Source organism: Cyprinus carpio, chromosome A25 (assembly GCF_018340385.1).
Source record: "Cyprinus carpio isolate SPL01 chromosome A25, ASM1834038v1, whole genome shotgun sequence".
Lineage (NCBI taxonomy): Eukaryota > Metazoa > Chordata > Actinopteri > Cypriniformes > Cyprinidae > Cyprinus > Cyprinus carpio.
The window spans coordinates 2,228,393-2,250,266 of record NC_056596.1 but is presented as its reverse complement, the minus strand read 5'-3'; the positions used below and the strand labels follow the sequence as shown (position 1 = coordinate 2,250,266).

At 34.8% G+C, this 21,874-nt stretch overlaps 1 protein-coding gene across 1 annotated transcript in view; it reads left to right on the top strand.

Moving 5' to 3' along the window:
• Positions 1-21,874, top strand: part of LOC109098733 (neogenin-like) — a 113,547-nt gene that overhangs the window by 30,581 nt on the left and 61,092 nt on the right. Inside the window, exons 2-3 of the mRNA XM_042715005.1 lie at positions 9,169-9,486; positions 10,639-10,640. Coding sequence (XP_042570939.1) covers positions 9,169-9,486; positions 10,639-10,640 — 320 coding nt within the window. The remainder of the gene's footprint in view (positions 1-9,168; positions 9,487-10,638; positions 10,641-21,874) is intronic.

Sequence of the window (21,874 nt, the reverse complement as noted above, 5' to 3'; positions counted from 1 at the left end):
CTGCATGCAGGATCTATCACACATAGACTAATGAAATCACTGCACGCCTCTGCTGTTGTTCATTCACTCGCATTCTTTTAATTGGCATTTGGCTCATTTTCCTCAACATTTAATCAGTTCTGAAAGAGCGTATCTCGCTCTGCGGCACTCCATTGGCTTCTTCACGAGTCTGACTGGATTTGGTAGCGGTGTGTGAATCTGGACGGCTGCCAGTGGGCTTTTTGGACACGTCTGAGTGTTAACGCAGACGTTCTGTCAGATACTTTTTCTTTCTTTCTCTGTCTGTCTCTTGTCCTGTTTGAAATGGCAGCCTCAGCAACTGCGTTATTTAAAGTCCACACATTTGGAACGTAGGCTCGCGTGTGTGTTTGTGATGTAACCGTTAACGGATTCAGTTTACGTTGGCCAAATCATTAGAAACATTACAAATCATTGACAGGGTAATTTATTTGTACTCATTTCAATAGCTACTTTAGATATGATTGGTAAAGCTTAAAGTGTTGGGTAGTAGAGCTGTGCAGCCATCGTGTGTGCACTGGGGTCATTCTTTTACACCTTTTTGAACCATAAAATGGCAAATAGGATGCTCTTGGCCATGTTCACAGTGCTGGTGCCCAATCTGTAACCATTCCGGGGGTTTCCTCCAAAGAAAAGCAATTCTGGACTGAAAAAATGGCCCCAACCCAATTTAACTGCTGGTCTTGAACCAGAAAATGCATTTAATTATTTTAAGTTTTTTTTTTTTTTTTTTTTTTTTTTTTAAATGTTGGCTTAAATTCTATTTTAAAAATAAATAAATACCATTTAAAATTCATTAAATCATAATCATTAAAAATAAATTAAAATAAATTAATACAATTTTACATTTTAAAATAAATTAAAAAAAAATATTTATTTATTTAACAAACACAAGGCAAATTCAGTTTTTTTGGCTTAAATTATATTTTAAAAATAAATACATTTAAAATAAAATAAAATAAAAAATGAATTAAATAATTAAAAATAAATTAATACAAATGTAAATGTTCAAATAAATACAATTGTATTTATTTATTTAGCAAACACAAGGCAAATTCTATTTACAAGACAAACATTGTTGCAGCACACAGCTGCTCCAACCAGGATATTAGACCCATCTGTTCTAAGGTGATTTTAATATAAATTTACTTTTATATTTGCATTAATTCATTTAGCAGAGATACATCATATGTGAATGATTGCTATGGACTGCCTCATCAAAAGCAACTTGTAAAGACGCAGGTTACTTTGAAATGTCTTTAGATGGCTAAGTGAGTTCCCCAAGCTCTCCAGCAAAGATGTGCTGTGTTTGTCTGTGTGCAGCTTATGTAGTAACAGTCGGTTGCGTCATCAATCGGCTCTCGAGTCTGGCTGGTTCTGAGAGCGCTCCCTTGGGGCCGACAGTCGAGGGCCCCTCAGGAGGCTGCGAGGAGGTCCACGTCAGTGCTGTCAATTTGTATTCTCTGGGAGAGAAACAAGCCCGAGGCAACCTGTCCTCCAAGGTTTAGATGGGGCATTCCCAGTGGGACTCTCCTATTGGTTGATCTGAAGCGTCAGTCATCATTAGAGCGTTACCATAGCAACGCAGTTCCCACCTCCCATATCTCACCAACTGCTCCCCGAGCAGAACCTGCGTTAATCTGATATTATCTTGCTTTATGTTTTCTGAAAAGGATTATTATGCAAACTTCATATAAATTAAAAATGACGATGCCATCCAGCATACAGAAGTTCCTATTTTTGTAAACAGTAATTTTACATTTAAAGCATATTGGATTGAACTAGCACAGTGCACTAGTTCAGTAGAGATAAGTTTTGAGCATGAATGATCTCGGAAACAAAATGCTGATGTAAAAACAATGTGTTGGTAATGAGGTGGGAGGGGCTTGTTTGACTGTCTTGGACTTACTAGTCCTTCAGATCTATAGAGAACAAAATCTGAACGTTAAAACGCACTTCATAGATACCCTTTAAACGATTTTGTCTCAGTATGAGGGTTTTGGTATTCTCAGCGCTCGCTGAAACAAATCAAGGGATTAGATGCGAAGTTCTTCTCGCGGGAATAAAACCAATATTTGAACAGAGGTAGGTGAGACTTCAAAGACTTTCTTGTGTGCCCACCCAAGGAGAAAAAGATAAAGAGAGAGAGAGAGAGAATGAAAGAGAAATGCTCGAGCAGCTTTACCCGCTAATACCTGCATGTTTCCCTCGACTCGTTTCAACAGGTTGAATTCTCATACGCAAACGTAAATTCTCTACGTAAATACGAAAATCTAGACGCAAATGTTTGGAGCGTTGCAAGCATTAACATTTTAATATTAATCTGCATTAAAAATTAATTATAATTTGCATTAATGCATTAAAATCAAAATAATATTAATTAATAAATGTATTTATTTATATAATTTTTATTTAATTTATTTAATTAATTAATTGTATTTATATTTTATATATTTGCCTTATAGGAAGTTTATACTTTTTACAAGAACCAACTCAAATCTCTTTCAGTAAACATAGCATGAACAAAGTTTAAAGATTTAAAGACCTTTAAAAATTATAATTGTTATTCTGGTTTTATTTTGATTAGTATTAAATAAGTATTGAACAAAATAAGAAATGCATTATACTATAAAATAAAAAAAACTTTTAAAAAAATTATTGAAAAATGACAAAGCCTACATGATTTAAAAGCGTGCCATGATTGTTATTTTTTATATTATATTATATTTTTATTTTTATATTAAATATATATTTAATATTTTTAATTTTTTAATAGTTAATATTTATTTGTGCATGCTCATTTTCTATTTTTGCATCTTATATATATTTTATTTTATTGACTTTTTTGTGTTTTATTCATTTATTTATTTATTTATTTATTTTATTATTTAAAGTAATGCCGAATTTAAATATCAGCCTATTGGTATCAACCAGAATTGGTGCATCCCTTCTAGAAATAATAAATATGTCAAATTTAACAGCAAGATTCTCTTCAAATGTTTTTTCTGACTCTAGTTATGAGGGATAATATAATAATTAGTCTTTAAATTCCTTTCTTTCTGTTCAAAAGGTTAAGATATTGGTATTCAGTCACTGACACAATACTGAGGTGTTTGCTCCATCTTAAAAGTGTTCTTTTAGTCATGAATGTTCATTTTACTTTTGAGTCAAGACTGAGATACCCTCCGTCTCCCCGAGGACGTCCCGAGAGATGAATTGATTCCAAAACTATTATTTGTCATCATTACCCTCCGTTTCCTGTTGCCATTGTGCCTTTGTCTCCAGATGAGTGTGGAATTACTGCTTGAGAGGACTGTTTTGCTGTGTGTTTTGTGTTGGCTCGTTCCGTAGGGAGCTAATGGCGTGTAGAATCAATTTCTGTTTGGCCTCGGTCCCTCGCTGGAAGCTGTATACAAGTTTTGCGGACCGCTCGCACCGCTTTTATTTAGGGCACGGGATGTGTTTCGGATTTCGTTTCAGGTTGAAAAACAAAGTTTAAGGGGGCGCAGAGAGGGTAGAATCCAATTTATGGATTTAGTCTGTCTGCAGACTTGCGGTGGATGTATTAGTTTCAGACCGCGGGTTATGAAGTAAAGGTGAAGGAATCTGAAAGTGTTTTCCATATCATCCAGCATGGCTAGATTACTGTGCTGTGGACCAGAAACGTACACCCCGAGGTTCATTCTGAGTCTTTTGGAAATAAACGAGAGGGAAAAGTTGTTTGAACTTCAGCAAGCGTGGGGCAAATGCTTCGCTTCAGGTTTCACAGTGTTGAGCCTCGGCCACGTTTGCATGTAACAGTGGGCCTTTATTATTGTAATTTGATTAATGGCGGAGCCTCCTTCAATAGTGCCATTGTGTCAGTGGACCAGAAGTGACTTCCCCCTCCCGCTGGGTGTTGAAGACTGCGAAACCGTCGCTCGTTGGAGGGGAAAATAATTTGACAGGCCCCTCTGAGGACTCCCATAACTCCCCCCCGTGGGGCCGGCTGCCTGTTCTCACTCGTGTGAGTGATGAAAGAGTGGAGAGCACAGAATCAGCCCTCACTGTCTTACCGTAATCAATTACCGTACTGCAAACGCACCCCTAGAGCAGCGTCATCGCCTCCATCAAGATGAGCTGCAGTAAATACAGTTACAGTACAGAGTTGTGTGGCCTCTGCCTGAGGTGATTTTTTTTTTTTTTTTTTAGGCCTTTCATATACACCTATTGTTGTGGTGCTTTCTGAAAATGCAATGATCACTGAACCCCAAGAATTGCCCATAAGGTAATTAACTGATTGCTTTAGCAGTTAACACAAGAATTTGGTTCAGTGAATTTAATATGCATCATTTATATCGGACAGCTTTACTTGAAAATGTCCATTTTGGACAAAAATGTAATGCCTGAGGTAGGCAAACATGGTTTATTAGAGTAATACATGCCTGATATTTTGGGTTGTTTCAAAAATTTAGTAAATATAGGACATTGAAATGGAACTGAAGCCTATGACTTGGCATGAGGTAATTGAATTAGCTGATTGAGTTGGCAGTTGACGAAACACTTGGGTTCAATCAGTGGATCGTCCCAGATTCTGATTGTATTGGGTTCTTGGTGTTACCAATAGGTGTGGAAATGGATTGTGGTATATGTGCCCTCTGGGATCCTCAATTTCCATGCTTTATGAGGTAGAAAAAATGACTCCTGAGGGAGGAACCCCACTCCACCCAGATGAGCCCCGCTTTTATTGCTGTGAAACGTCCCACCTGTCATCCCCACGGCTCTTATGGAGATGGATTACATGCGCCATATTTTCTCTCTGAATCTATAATCTTGAGTCACAGCATGAGGTGAGGTATCCTAACATGCTAAGAAAGGGATTGTGGGGGACAAAACAGCACACTCTGAGTGGCAGAGCAGCTATTTATACCCTGTTGAGTGCTAATGACAGGCGCTGCACTTAGTTTTGCTTTCAACATTAAAACCTCCCTTTTGCCCTCATTGCGTCTGATGTTTGGAAGTGTTTGTTCACGGAGCAAATTCTAATTTATCTTGGAAGCGTCAGGTAGAAATGAAAAGAGCCATTGCCTTTGGAAGATGAAAAGACAAGCACAGACTCTCTGATTCTGATTCGAGTCGGTTCGAGTGAATGTGAAATGAAAAGAGGAGATGCAGTAGAAGCTGTTGATGGACAGCTGTGAGCACAAAGCTACTGGGATATGAATACAATGGCTTGTGTTCGTTAGCCGCCATAAAGAACGACTTTTAGCGTCTGACAGTACATGCATATTGTATGCACCAGTAGTTTATCTGCTGTCAGTGTGAACGCTGCTCTGAGATTTCACTGAGAATTGTGATGATGTTTTCATTTATGGAACTCTGCAAAGCTTTAATGTGGCGTAGGTGATTAAACATTCTCCATTACAGTTTAATGTGCAGAGACAACTAAATGTACCTTTTATTACATCATTAAAAAAAATGCCACTTCCAAAACAAAAACACCCATCCCCATTCAGGTGATTTTATATGTTTTGCATGTTGCAGACTTCTCATTTGCATTACACTTATACTTATTAGTCTTATTTTTATTTTATTTAGGCTTACTCGGATATAATACTTTTGTAGTCACTTAGTTTTTTTGTTTTTTCTAATAATTATAAATGATATATTTTATAATATAAAATTGCCTTAAACATTGTGTCCTCTGGAAGTATGTGATGTTTAATTATTGTGATTATTATTATTGCTAGAACTAGGGCTGCACAATCAATTTTTTTATCGTGATTACAGTTATGGATGGATTGTTCAAAGACGCAATTAAAAAAAAAAGTCCAATTATATTATTCTGTGTGCTTAAGATATGTGCGTGATTTTTCTTTTTCTTTCTACAGGTTCTCAGGAGTTTTTTCCATTGTTTTAATTTTAGTTTAAGTTATAATACCATGCATATTTTTACTTTTTTATTTATAAAAGTAACCAAACTAATGTAGAGTTGACATTTCAGGCTTGATCATATAGAAAAGTGATAAGTGCCTCAAACAATGTTATAAAGCTATTCAAAACATCATTCAATGTAAATCAAGATGATCCTAATTAATAATCGCAAATACAATTTACAAATTAAAATTTTTGTCATAATCGTGCAGCCCTAGGTACTACAACTATTATTGTTTTGTCACACTTTTTCGTTTTCCTTATTGTTCCCAGTTTTTTCATATCTGAAAGTATATTTTTAAAGAAATTGCTTACATGTTTCTAAGCCAGCTGGAGTATTTTTATTTAATTTTAATTTTAATTTAATTTAATTTAATTTAATTTAATTTAATTTAATTTAATTTAATTTAATTTAATTTAATTTATTTTAATGTAATTTATTTTAATTTATTTTAATGTAATGTAATGTAATTTAATTTAATTTATTTTAATTTATTTTAATGTAATGTAATGTAATTTAATTTAATTTAATTTAATTTTTTATTTTATATTTTATTTCATTATTTTATTTTAGTGTTTGTGTGGTTTAAGAATAAATTGATGAATCATCATGATTTATTTATCATCATACATCATTATTTTAAGCATTTTTGGTCCTACTAGAGGTGCGTAAATTGCACGTTTCACATTTCAGTTCTGCCAAATTATGTTACGTAAGCGTAATTTTGTCTGCTGGTTTGTTGTCCTTGGGTTTATAATTGTGACTAAGCTGTGCAACTACAGCATTTAAAGTTCTGCTGATGGCTATGAAGGGCCCTAGAGATGGCAAATCCCCGCTTGTGTCGCCTCCTCAAGCGTCATTGTGTTTCCTTTCACGCTCATCGTCTCTGCGCCGCTCTTGTGTTCCCCACAATGCAACAGTTTGTCAAACTGAAGCTTGTCATGGTCCATTAGAAAGAGGAAGGGAATAATATGTGACACTTTAACCGATTTCCTTGATTTTTTTTTTTTTGTATCTCCGCCGTTTTTCCTCCTTAGCTGTTCTAGGCCACTTCTCGTTCTCTTTCAGTCTTTGTATGTGTCAGTATCTCTCTCTCATTCACCAGTGTGCCATTTCCCTGGAGAGCCCTTGCCCCTTTCTGAGAGGTCTCGCTGACTGAGCCGGTTTTGAAGTGGGTGTCCCTCAAAGTGTGCAGAAGACTAAGGCTAACAGCTTATACTTATCAATCCAACAGCCTCATTTTCTGGCTCTCTCTGGGCTTCTGGGTCAAGGATGCATCACTGTTGCCCTCCAACAGCAATTCTGGACACCGTCCGATTACTCACAGCCAACCCGTGACAAACATCCAAAGCCACAAACAGGGGCGCGTTTGGCCACATCAGTCCAAATGTTTCCCAGCTGGCTTCTCTACAATTAGCGTGCAACTGAGGCTTTGCTTAGCGATGCATGGTACCTTTTTAAACTGAGAAAATGCAGGTACACAAGTTTGGATGTCAAGATTTGAGCGCATTTCAGTTTGAATGGTTTTCAGCTTTCCACAGTGACTCTAATTCCTTGTTTTCCTAAACTTGTGTTAAAGCTTGAAGCGAAAGATTCATTCTTAGTTTTTCATCTTCAGTACTTTGGAAATGAAACTGAGTCAAGTCTCCTTTTATTTTATAGCGCTTTATAAAGCAAACAGGAAAATAGTTTGTCAATAATGCAAGAGGACAATAACAGAGTCATTTTTCCAGCTAAAGTCAATGAAGGAATAAAATGGTTGCTAATCTGTGAATGGTTTATAACATAATTGTTCTTTTTGCATCTGTTTTTCAGGTAAAAACATATTTTAAGGACAAAAATAAGCTTGCATTACAAGCAAGCGGCAAACACATTAGCTTCTGTCTCAGATTGTTTTGTGTTGAACACGAGAAGCTTGTCATTTCCTACGTAATTAAAGTATGATAGCTTGCTTGCTATGTTACGCAAAGTCTTGCCGTAATTGTTTTCGCACAACACCTCTGGTGTAGATAATTGGCAATTAGTGCTGTCTGAACGGTGCGAGTTCATGGCTGAACACTGTTATGTTTTTTAATTATACGTCACTGTAATCGTCAAGCAATTGTGTTGGTTTATAACTGTTCCCAGAAGTATTTTCCTTCACTGTTTTACAGCGGAAAGGTGAGGGACTCTGACCCACGAAAGTTTTAGAATGAAAATCACTTAGCCATGATAAAAGCTGTAATCTTGTGTTTTTGAGAGTATAATTCTACATTTTATGTTTTTTATTTTACTGCATGCAACTGGTGTTGCTTCAGTCAAGACCCAGATTTAAGTAAAGGGATAATTCACATTCAACATTTTGGCATCATTGACTCACCCTCGTGTTTCTCCAACCCCATTAGACTTTGAAACACAAATTAAGATATTTTTAATAAATCCTGAGACATTTCTGTCCCTCCATTGAAAGTCATAAAGTGATCATATCTCTTTTTTTACAATACCTTTATGGATCTTTTGGTTACCTGAATTTTCAATGGAGAGACCGAATCCTCTCGGGTTTCATTAAAAAATACCTTAATTTGCATTTTGAAGGTCTTGAGGGAAAGTAAGCCCGTTTCTGCCACTAAATATAAAAATATCAAAAAAAGGTTATTGCGACTTTTTAATCTCACAATTCTGACTTTTTCACAGAATCATATATTATTAGATATAAACTCACAATTGTGAGTTATAAAGTCAGAATTGGGAGTTAAAGTCCAATTTTGAGGTGGGTGGGACTGAAATGTTCTTAGAGTTGTGATTTTTATATCTTGCAGTTCTGACTTTATTTCTCAGAATTGCGACTTTGTCTCGCAATTGCGAGTTTGTATCACGCCATTATGACTTTTTAACTCCCAATTGCAAGTTTATATCACAATTAAGAAAAAAAAAGTCAGAATTGCGAGTTTGTATCACACAATTATGAGAAAAAGAGTCAAAATTGTGAGTTTATATCTTGCCATTCTGACTTTTTAACTCGCAATTGCAAGTTTATATCACAATTATGAGAAAAAAAGTCAGAATTGTGAGATAAAAAGTCACAATTTTTTATTTTTTAATTCAGTGGCGGAAACGGCCTCCATATGAGGGTGAGTAAATTGTGGCAAAACTTTCATTTTGGATGAACTGTCCATCCAACTATCCAAAGTGCTAAAATGCATTTCATGCATCAGATAGTCTGCGAATCCTCTAACACGTTCTTTTTCTGTCCTTAGGTTCTGACATTCGAGGCTTTACCCCGTTCCAGTTCGTGGTTGAACCCGTCGACACACTGGCTGTACGCGGCCTCCCCGCTGTCCTGAACTGCTCGGCCGCGAGCGACGCTCCGGTGAGGGTGGAATGGAAGAAGGATGGAACGTTCCTGAACCTGGTAGCGGACGACCGGAAGCGGCAGCTGGCCGACGGCTCTTTGCTCATCAGTGCGGTGGTCCACTCCAAACACAATAAGCCTGATGAGGGCGTGTACCAGTGCGTGGCCACCATCGACAATCTGGGCACCATCAGCAGCCGAACCGCATGCCTCACAGTGGCAGGTATGAAAACCAAGCCGTCGAGGTTCAGAAATTGCATCAAATTTGATACGCAAAATTCTAAACTGCATCAAAATCAAAAATGAACAATCAAAACTACACGCCTTCTGTCGTCTGATTTATCTTCATAATCAATTAAAAAATAAAACAAAATACCACCTCCATGTCTATTGTCTTTTTGCTGTCAAATATATAAAGGAAACATAATAACTTTATAGTGTAAGTAATATTTCAAGAAACTTGAAAGCAACTTGGATTTACTTGACTATCCATGCATGAAAAAAGATCATGTTCAAATGTCAGCTTTTGAGAAACGTTTCTTTGTTCATCCCTCACTCATCATTGTATTGCATTGCAATTTGTTTTAAACCTACAGAGCTTTGATCATAAAACTAAGCATTTAAATAAATTCTTACCAAGACATTGTATTAGAAGATATAGAGTGACAATAGATATTTATAGAATTTTGTGCAAGTATCTGCTATACTCTCAGAAGGATTGCATTGATTTAAATTGCTAGCATCTTACTTTTTGGCCATATTAATATCAGCATCTGCACCAAATTGCATAATTTGGGGTGTTTTTCCCCTCCGTATTATATTATATACGATGTACTATATTAGATTATATATGATACTCAACAAAAAACACACATACAAGCCTTTTTCTTTTATAGCTCTGGAGATTTAAATGCTTCATTTAAGATTCAACTTTTTGATGTTGCTCCTCAAGTTAATTTGAAGAAAAATAGTCAATAGCTGTCATACACTAAGAGTACAGAGCTATGAAATGTAAGCTCAGATCACTCAGTGTTTGAGAGTTTTTATTGAGATATCTGACTTCTGATTGCAGACTTTAAAGTTTCTGAGCACACATCTGCAGCCCTCTACCAGTGGAATCTGCAGACGTTAAAACTTTGTTGTTTGTTATTAGTATGTTATTGTGCTGAGTACAGCAGTATTGATTAATGGAAGCTTCTGATTGGTTCGGTGTTCACTGGGGCGTGGCCAAAGATGACATCATTAGTATTACACCTACTGTTAGTATGAATATAAAACGGTCAGAAATATATGTATTTATTAATCAAATATTCAATACAATATTCAACGAGAGAAAAATAAACATTTTAGATGTATAATTTAGAGAGAGAGAGAGGTGTTATTTCTCTATCATTGAGAGAATATTATAGTTTTTATTAATATTTTTAATTAACATTTTGAGTTTTTATTTCTGTTTTCATTTTGATATTAAGATTTTTTTTTTACATGTCTATTATTTATTGTTATTATTTTTAGTTTTAGTTATTTTAGTACGTCAAGTTAAACTAAATTAAAATGAGAGATATAATGAGATTTGTTTTGTTATTTTATTTCAAATAACCGAAATGTTTTCATGGCTTTGATGTTGTTTTGTTTTTTTTAATTTATATAAATTATATATATTTTTTCTCATTCAATATCCCTTTTACCTTTAATATATATGTATTTTTACATTTTTTGTGTTGATCCAAACCTGTAATTTTTCTTTCTTCCATGTTTTGAAAGAGGACGTTTTGAAGAATGTCCAAGCTGTTCTTTCTTTACAATGCAAGTGAATGGCGACCATGTTTTTCAAGCTCCAAAATTGCAACTTAGTATCTTTATTTACTTATAATCTTGCTCTTTATGGGTTTGAAACAGCATGAGGGTTGCTATTTTTAATTTTTGGGAGGAATTAACCCTTTAAGTTGCCATTTTGCAACAATCTTAATGTCTCAAAAGTGATTTCTGTCGACTTCTTCCACATGTTTGTACCATTACACGGTTTTTCACTCCGGAATATGAACCACTGAAAGAAAGGAAGTTTTCTTCAGGTTTTTGGAGGGAAATGTTTCGCCTCCTCGTATAAAAACCCATAAAAAACACTCAAAAAATTAAAACCCAACACGTTTAATAGTTCCTCACCTCTCTGCCTGTCTCTCCGGCCTTCAGGGAAAATTTGTCTTAAAATACAAGCGCTCTCTCTTTATTCTCAAACAAAACTCTGTCTCTTTTCATTTCTCCAGTTGTCAGGTGAAATCTCTCAGAGATCTGGCCTCTGAAGCTGCATCACGGGCTCCATATGCTGCTGGCAGAAATAAAAGTCCACTTTGATCTCATGCTGACAATCTATTTCCTTTTAAGATAATTAAATGCTTTTCTGAGCTCGGATGAGGAATGACGTGTTCAGGCTTTCAGAGGAAGAGAATTAACATCAGTGCATTATACTACATTAAGACTCGGAAGAGCTTTTCTATTTCCTTTTGTGTTTGGGTGTTAATGCCTGTCAGTTGCGTGTTTGTGCTGGAGCTGTGTGCAGTGAATGTGACCCCTGACAGCAAGAACAAATTACTGGATTTTACAGTTTTCTGGAGAAAATGAGTGCTGATTTCCTGCGTGAAACGTATTGCTGTTAATGCTATGCTGAGTGGGTGCTGGTGGGTGCTTTTTAGCACGTTGTTATGTGGTTACTAGGGTGTTTTTAAAGCATGTTGCTAGGGTAATTTTTTAAGGGGTGGAGGGTGATTTTAAATGCATTTCTATGTGGTTGTTAGGGTGTTCTGGGTAGATTTTAGTGAGTTGCTATGAGGTTTCCTGAGTTGTTTTGCTATCCGATTATCTGCGTTAATGCATTGCATGATGCATTGGTCCTGTCTTCAGTGTGCATCTGTGGGATTTTTTTTTTTCCCTTGTAAAAAATCTGATCAGTAATGGCACACGTCGTCTCAAGACACATGATTTGAGGAATCATTAGTTACACTTCAAGATTTAATATTCAGACTCAGAGTGAGTGATCTTAAAAAAAAAAAAACTATATCCAAGTGCGAGTTGTACTAATGAAGCTAAACTCGATGAAGCTGTAGTAATCTATCAGCTCAAAATAAAAGTTTCTGACTTTGCATGTGGCTGAATATTACAATTAAATGGATTTAAAAATGTCGTTGAATCACATGAAACATCACCAGGCCGTTGGCGCCCTCTGCAGGTAGTTGTTATATATAATAAGTATTAAAACATTGTCTCGTTCTAGTGAACCAAGTATCTGCATTTAGTCACACCCCAAATGTCTATGAGCATGATAAAGCTCATAATTTTCCACGTGTATAACATGCTTTCATTCTTCAGGTCAATCATATATTCATGAAAAAAAATCAGTTTGAATAAGGAAAGCGATAACTTTGTCATAGTATCCTTTCAAATGTTAAAGTTGCCCCAGTCATTGCATTCTTTGCATGTGCTGTGTTTTATTTGTACCATTTTGTTTTATTAGTTTATTTATTAGAATTTGAAAGATAATAACAGTATTGATTAATAAGTAAGATCTGGTTTTAGTCCATGAAAACCAAAAAAGTAGTGCAAGTCCTTGAAAAGTCCTGGAATATTTGTTACCAGTTCTTGGACTTTTTTAATGTTTTTGTTGTTGTTTAAACTGAACTGTAGTTTTCTGTAGTAAACTGTCTTTGTATATTTCCCATTTTATGTTCATTTCCTAGTATTTAATCTACCATTATTTCTTTTGAACAAAACAATTTCAGAAATGTCATGTTTTAGATTGTAGGTCATCTTGTACCCTGTCAAGGACAAAGCTAACCAGCGAAACCTTTGATATCAAAAGCATCCTAAATGTTACATGTGTTTGCACCATATTGTAGTGAGTAACCTTTCTTACAACCCTGTGTATGTGTCTGCCCCCACAACCCTCAAGCCCTGGAAAAAGTTCAGGCTCAGTATATTTTTTTTTTTTGCTTTAACCCCTGAAGATATTACTTGCTTCTGTTTTTCATATGAAGGAACATTAATGCCATAGCAGAGCACTAGAACACACACACATACACACACACAAGCATGCGTTTAAGTGCCTTGTCCGTGTTTTCAGATATAGCCGGTGGTGCACAGCAAGGAGACTTGAAGACTCCCTGGAGTCGTTACACTGAAAGTTCAGGGCAGCCTGTTTGAGGAACACACGCAGTATTTCAAGTCAATGCTTTGCACAGTTCACTGGAGATCATTGAAAGCACAACGGTGCTCGTTCTGACAGTTTGCTAACATTTATTTCATATGTTAATGGCCATTTCTTTCAGTCATTCATTGCGGCAGGAAAAAGAGGATGACACTCCAATGCCATCATATCGTCTCTCTTCTCTTTTTTTTGTTTCTTGAGTTTTCCTTTAAAGACAGAACAATGACAGTCACTCCAGGTTCATGCTGCCAACTGAATCAATAAATATATACTAAACAGAGGAATTTTTTATGCAAAAATGAAATAAAAAGTTGGAGGAGAGCAAGGAAACTAGCTAAAATAATAATCAATAAAAGAAAAAAAACACCTAATGATGATTAATATTAAAAGTGTGTGTGTGTGTATTAGTGATGCAGTGTTTCCCACAGGATTTCGTGAGACTGTGGTGGGTCGACCTCGGTTCTTCTAGGGGGATTTATGGGGGCATGCCCTCCCAGAAGAAAATTTTGTACATTTTAAAGTTAAATTCTTTTATCTAATGCACTTTGAGAGTTCAACCCATGTTCTTAACGAAGAAAAAAGTCAGTGAATTGACTTGTACCTGAACTTTAATGGGGACTCAACCCTCTTTTAAGTTAGTGACTTACTGTCTCAATCTAAATTACATTCATACTTGTATTTTAGGAAGCAAACCATTAGAATATAATAATCATAATAATTGTATATTATTATTATTATTATTATTCTTATGACAGTAATAGCCATATATTGTAAAACAACTGCACTGTGAATTAAATGAAAATGTATATTTTATAGGTATATTATTTTGATTTATAGTACAGTAGGAAAATTACAATATTTTCTTTCTAATTTCTTTAAGCTTTTATTTTGATGGACAACCCCAGGTTCAGTAAAAACAGACTTGATGAAGTGATTAAGCCATATTGTTTTGGTTTTAGTTCGTTTGACAGATGCTTTGCCAAAGCAATGGCCCAAAAACACAACTTTAAAGACCTTTTATGCTTTTATGTTAGAATGAGAAGTGTCAATATATTTTTGGGTTATTATTATGTGGCGGCCACCACAGTCTGCGTAATCAATGGGACACACTGGGATGCAACAATACAGTTAGCAGGTTTTTCGGATAGGTTTGCTTCTGATGGATTGGCACATGAGTGTTTTTTGCCATTTAAAATGTGTTTTTCACAACAACAAAAAACACTTCTGTACACTGGAGAAAAACATGGATTATCATATGTCTACCTCAAGTTTCTTTTGAAATAAAAAAAAAATACACAAAACATCCAAATAACAAAACACTAAAACAAAGAAGATAGAAACGTTTTGAATGATAAAACATGAAGACAATAAACACTCGACTGCAACAATATATGGTTTATCTGTGCTCCTCAAACAATTTCAGGTATTTTAATCATAATTTTGTATATTTGTAATCCACTGCTAATTGACATAGCCTTTATTACAATATATATAATTTTTATTATTTATTTATTTATTTTTCAATTTCATAATTTTTTTTTTTTTTTTTTTTTTTGGGTTAAATGTGACCTGGATGGTCTTTGCACCTCACAACAGGTCTTGAAGAATGATAAACACGTGGCGAGGCACTTGCACCATCTCTGCTGTGTTTATGGAATAGCAACCGTAAAATCAAACAAGACAGAAATGCATTATGGGAGCTGACGGAGGCGCCCCGGGCCAGGCAGGAAGAGACTGAGCCACTGCTTTTGCTAACGATTTATGAAGTAAATTTTCTTTAAAGCTGTTTAGTCCAACTTACAGCTTCGTGCCCTGAAAACTTCCCTAAAAACTACAGAAGGGCCGTTTCCTAAAGATAACCGCTGTGCTGCGCTCTCGTAAAGATGATTCCTTCAGCGGGGGTTGGAAAGTTGATTATTCATATCTGCAGGTGCTCGGCCTTGTGAACGATTAATCTGTTGGAAATTGTTTCTAGCCATATAGAGAGAGCAGAATATAACAAAGAATTGAGCTGAGACTCTTCGTGACCACACATTTAAGAAGCGATCATTGAAAACCGATATGTGTCCCTGGAGCACAAAAGCAGTGTTAAGTCTCTGGGGTATATTTGTAGCAATAGACAACAATACATTGTATGGGTCAAAATTATACATTTTTCTTTTATGCCAAAAATCATTAGGATATTAAGTAAAGATCAAGTTCCGTGAAAATATTTTATACATTTCCTACTGTAAATATATTAAAACTTCATTTTTGATTAATAATATGCATTAAGAACTTCATTTGAACAACTTTAAAGATGATTTTCTCAATATTTAGATTTTTTTTGCACCCTCAGATTCCAGATTTTCAAATAGTTGTATCTCAGACAAATATTGTCCGATCCTAACAAACCATAACATCAATGGAAAGATTATTTATTCAGCTTTCAGATGATCTATAAATCTCAATTTCGAAAAATTGACCCTTATGACTGGTTTTGTGGTCCACTGTCACATATAAAGGAAAAGGTTGTCTGGTTAAAGGGACAGTTCACCCAAAAATTTTAAATTCTGTCATCATTTACTCAGCCTCAGATCATTTCAAACCTGTATGAGTTTCTATCTTCTGTTGAACAGAAAAGAAGACATTTTAAAGAATGTGAGTAAGCAAACAGTTCCTGGTAAACACTGATTTCTATAATATAGGGAAAAAAATACTATGGAAGTCAATGGCTACCAGCAACTGTTCGACCCAGATTCTTCAGAATATCTTCTTTTGTTCCTGTCCCTTTAATTTAGCATCATTATAAAAATATTTAATGACACAGTTCCAGAATTGACCAATCAAAATCTATTATTCCATAGAGTTGTGCAAAAACAAAAAACTGACCCACTTTTTGTGCAAAAATGAATTACTGACGCTCTTACTTTTCATCTGAAATATCTAAAAATCCTTCAAACAAGATGCATTTAATTCTGTTTAGTCCTACATTTAGTTCACACCAAGAATCATAGTAAACATGCTAAAAACAAGTGAAAAAAAACTGTCCGTGCTTAAAGACAAAACACTTATTAAACATATAGTCTGTGAAAATGATTTGAAATGATTTGTAGTTTGTTGCTATGTGGTCGCTGGGTGGTTTGTAGGGCGTTGCTATGCGATTGCCATGGCTTTTGTTTGTTTTATGTGTTTTTTTAGAATCTTGATTACAGTTACCATGGAAATGTGGGTAATTTGTAATGTGTTGCTGGGGTGTTCTGAGCATGTAGCTGTTTTTCTTTTTTAGGGTGTTTTGAGTTAGACAAGCCAAGAAACAATGAAGAAACATCTTCATACTCCGACTCAGTGATCATCTTTATAAGGCCATGAGAAATGTTTTTTCTTACTATGTCATGTGTCTCTCCTATTTGTGCACACACACACACACACACACACACACACACACACACACACACACACACACACACACACACACACACACACACACACACACACACACACACACACACACACAGAGTGCAGCTCTAATGCATGTCCATATTTCTCCTCCTCCCATAAAGTTTCTCTCTCTCTCCTTTCATTATGTTCTACAGCTTCACATCAAAGTTTTGCAAACGCTCCGTAAGTCGCGTCTGACTGCGCTCAGTGTTTAACTGGGAGTTCAATCAAACCTAAGGTTCCTCGTTTATGTGATTTACGAGCGGACTCAAATTAGTCGTGAACGCTCCAGGTTCCTCCACATCTTTCTGATGTGTATTTTTAGATGCTTTCTCTTCTTCAGTAAAAGCAAGCATCAGTTTCAGCGTAAACTAGACTTCTGTATTGTGGGATATATTGTTTTGCGACCCATGTTCCCATTTTTTCCTAGAATATACAGGAAAAAAAGGTTTGGAATTACATGAAGGCAAGTAAATGGTGACAGAATATAAATTTTTGGTTGAAAAAAATTATTTTGTAATACTGTTATTTTATTGAGCAAGCATAATAAATGGTATAAGATCCCATTTTTCTGCCCATCACCCTGTTCATTTTGGTCAAATCTGATTATTTTAAAATTATTCGTATTTTTACTTCTTTAAATTTCTTGGGTTTTTATAATAAAAACTGAACAATCAACATGTTATTGAATGTACCGTACATCTTTCGCTCACGGTTATGAGCTTGTATCACATTAAATATGCTGTCGACTCCATTAAGGTCTTTATTCCTGGTTTCTCTGACCTTTGAACTCTCCCGAGCTCTTTAACACGGTTTACCTGTTTTTGTTTTCACCTCCCACACAGTCATAAATGAACACGGCTGATGTCATAAGGTCGATTGTTTCCTGATTGGCGGGATGTTAATGTGTGATTGGTGCAGAAGCGATGTTTTTTCCGAGCCTGTTCAGCTCAATAAACCTCCGCTCCTTTAAACCTGATGAAATGAGTTTGTCCTGATTGTTTATCGAGAACTATCGGTGCGGCTGTTGATATTCCCCCGGGTGTGTTGAGCTCACAGCGATGTGCTCGAGAGGAGGGAGGCAAATTGAGTCAGACGACTCGAAGTAATTGTGTTTCATGAAGTGTGCTTAACAGTTTGATAGTTTTAGATGCTCTCTAGTCTTAGATGAGCCGCCTACAGATCCTAACTCTTATACTATAGTGACTGAAATCTTGAATTGGCTGCTCGTGCACAACTCAAGGTAGACATTAATCATAATCCCCAACAACCCTTAATTAAAATCACCAAATATTAATATTTAATTATATTAACTTATTTTATTTTATTTTATTTTATTTTAATATTTAATTTTATTTACTTTTATTTACTTTTATTTTATTTACTTTATTTATTTTATTTTATTTATTTAATTTAATTTAATTTAATTTAATTTTGTATTTTAAAATTATGTAATTATGATTTTTATTATTATTATTATTATTATTATTATTATTATGTATTTACTATTAAATTAATATGTATTATTTTATTCACAGCTTTAAATCTTTTTTATTTTATTTTGTATTTATTTAATCTTATTTTAATTTAATTTAAAGTTTTTTTTTAATCCTTTATTAATTGTATTTATTTTAAACATTGTAAGAACAACGTTTTTTCATGTTGTTATTATTATTATTATTATTATTTTTGTATTTTATTATTATTTTATGAAAAAAAAAAAAATGTTACTTTGTTTCTTTTGTTATTTGGTCACCACCTTGATTAATGACAAATCTGGTCTCACCAATCCTGAGTCTCACTGATCAGATTCTCCACCAGCTCAGTCATCCTGAGGAATACATTAACTTCTGATTGAAGCGGTCACATTTGACCTTTATCTCTCAGAGCCGAACACGAGCTCAAGCCTGCTGCTCCGATCTCACATCAGACTGCTCATCTCTACAGTGATCTGAGTGACCTGTGTGCAGTCGTCTGCAGATGATCGCTGACCTTTTGGAAGATCTGGCCTGTCAGTGGCCTCCATCATGGAGTTTAATGATGACTGGATGATCTCTCCATGTCCTTGACTTCCTGCTGTGTCTCCACTTTAATGAGTTCACCTTCAGACCTGCAGGTATTATGCATGTTGTCGGTTTGGTTCTGGCCCGTCCTATTTATATATCAAAATTATAAAAGACATAAAGCGCCACTACTCCCACCAATCACACACATACGTATTAAAATAATATAACTATATAACATTAATTTAATATATATACATTTATAAATATAAATATATAATTTTTTTATTTACGTTTTATGTTATTAATTTTTTTTTTCATTAAATATTTTTTCAATTTATTTAATACAGATTTTTTTAACAGTGTAACAAACTTTAAACATTGTTTATAAACTTTCATTTTATTTTGTATTTTATTAATTTTTTATGAATTTTAAATTTTTAAAGCATTGTTTGTTTACAGTGCATTTTGGTTTTTTCATATTTTATTTATAATTGTAGTTTTTTTTTTTAAATCAATTCACAATGTTAGTCAAGTAACATCATGTAATGATAATTTTCCATGCTTTTGTAATTCAAGAGGCTGTTTTTGCTACTGTACAATAAATACATACATTAATTACATCAATAACGCAAAATCATCAAAGTTTCAAAAAAAGCACATTCATACAAAGACACTTGCAGTCTGGTTGGGGATTTAATCAAACAATCCCTTTGACGTCTAGTCTTTCTGCATTCATTAAAGCGCTCAGTTTTTCAATGAAAGCTGTTCTAGACCCAAACTCATCCACCTTATACTTCATCTGGTTTCAGCTAATGCATCTGGACCTTTTTAAACCAGACACCACTCTGCTTTCTGCATTAAAAGTGCTCGCTGAATTAATGCTGTGGCCGGCTCTGTGACTCCATTAATGCCTTCAGTAAACACAGCATATATGTCATTACTCTGCGGTCATTATGCAGTCACTAAAATATTAAAGATTAACACAGTCACATTCTGCCGGAGATCGTCGGCTCACGTGTGAATATTTGCAGCTCACGGTTCATTTGCCTTCAGGAGTTATTTACAGAAGGCCGTGGGTAATTTCACGTGCATATATTTACATCTTTGAACATTCCTGTCCTATTTTAGAGGAACGGATTGCAGGAAGGTCTGGGATTGTTTTGTGCTCTGGTTATGAGGTCTGTATGTGTGTCCTTAAACACAGAGCATTGCTGAGAGTTTTAAACCCGAGCTCTGATGGCACGTCTTCTTCCTTTTCACTCCCAGATAATAAACCAGAAGGATAAAATCCAGAAGAGATGCCTTGAAACCGTACCATGCCAGGCTACTTATCATTTAAAGTAGGCGAACTATCATCAAACTGTAGTGTAGTGTAGTACGCTATATATTTTTAATCAGAGTGGCATTTTTCTGGGTCACAAACAATGAGGATCTATGAATGAATCCGTTCACTGACTCAAATGCATTTTACTTCTCTGTTACAAAATATATAGTTAATTCTGCTGTGCATTTCTGTATTTTCAGCTTTGTTATGATTTCTTGTGTTTACCTATTTGCCTAACTTTACATTTCATTCCTGAATGAATCAACTCAATGATTTATTCAAAAAAATAAAAAAAAATAAAATCACTTAATAAATCTCTGAATAAATAACAATATCTATTAACAAATCAAAACATATAACAATTTATCGACTCTCTCACAAAGAGTGACTTATTTAGTTCCTGAATAAATCAGTGTTTTTGAGCAAATTGATTCAGTGAATAATTCAGTGACTCATTAACAAAGTCATGTATTTAGTTCATGAATAAATCAGTGTATTAGAGCAAATCGATTCAGTGAACAATTTATCGACTCTTTCACAAAGAGTGCCTTGTTTAGTTCCTGAATAAATCATTGTTTTTGAGCAAATTGATTCAGTGAACAATTCAATGACTCATTCACAAAGTCATGTTTAGTTCATGAATAAATCATTGTTTTTGAGCAAACTGATTCAGTGAACAATTCAATGACTCATTAACTAAAAAAGTCATGTGTTTATTTTCTGAATAAATCAGTGTTTTTGAGCAAATCGATTCAGTGAACAATTCAATGACTCGTTTACAAAGTCATGTTTTTATTTTCATGAAATAAATCAGTGTTTTTGAGCAAATCGATTCAGTGAACAATTCAATGACTCGTTTACAAAGTCATGTTTAGTTCATGAATAAATCATTGTTTTTGAGCAAACTGATTCAGTGAACAATTCAATGACTCGTTTACAAAGTCATGTTTAGTTCATGAATAAATCATTGTTTTTGAGCAAACTGATTCAGTGAACAATTCAGTGACTCATTAACTAAAAAAGTCATGTGTTTATTTTCTGAATAAATCAGTGTTTTTGAGCAAATCGATTCAGTGAACAATTCAATGACTCATTCACAAAGTCATGTTTAGTTCATGAATAAATCATTGTTTTTGAGCAAACTGATTCAGTGAACAATTCAATGACTCATTCACAAAGAACTCACTCATTCACTTCAATGAATAAATAATTTTTATTTATTTATTTCTTTCTATAAATAAATCAATATTATCAGTGTGTGTGTGTGTGTGTGATATATGCATTTGATATAAAGATGAATGCCTTAGAATATGTGAATCTTCAGTATTTTGGAGAAAGCGGAGCTGCTGTCAAGCTACTGAAGTTAGTAGCATCAGTAGTTTTAGTTACAACCAACATATTTGATACATCCTTCTCAGTCCCAGGGATGTAAATCAAAGCACACTGTGTGTGTTTGCATTTCAATGCATCAAATGTTGAATCATTTTCGCACATGTGTTTCAGATGTTTGTGTTGCCATAGTGACAGCTGTGGCAGTGGCACAGTGGTTTATATTCAAGCGTTTGTTCCGCCAACAATTGTAGCTCCTCTTTGTTTCAGCGTTGAGGACTCTCACTTCCTCTCCTCCTGTCCTGTGATTGATTTTACATTAGTGAAGCACACG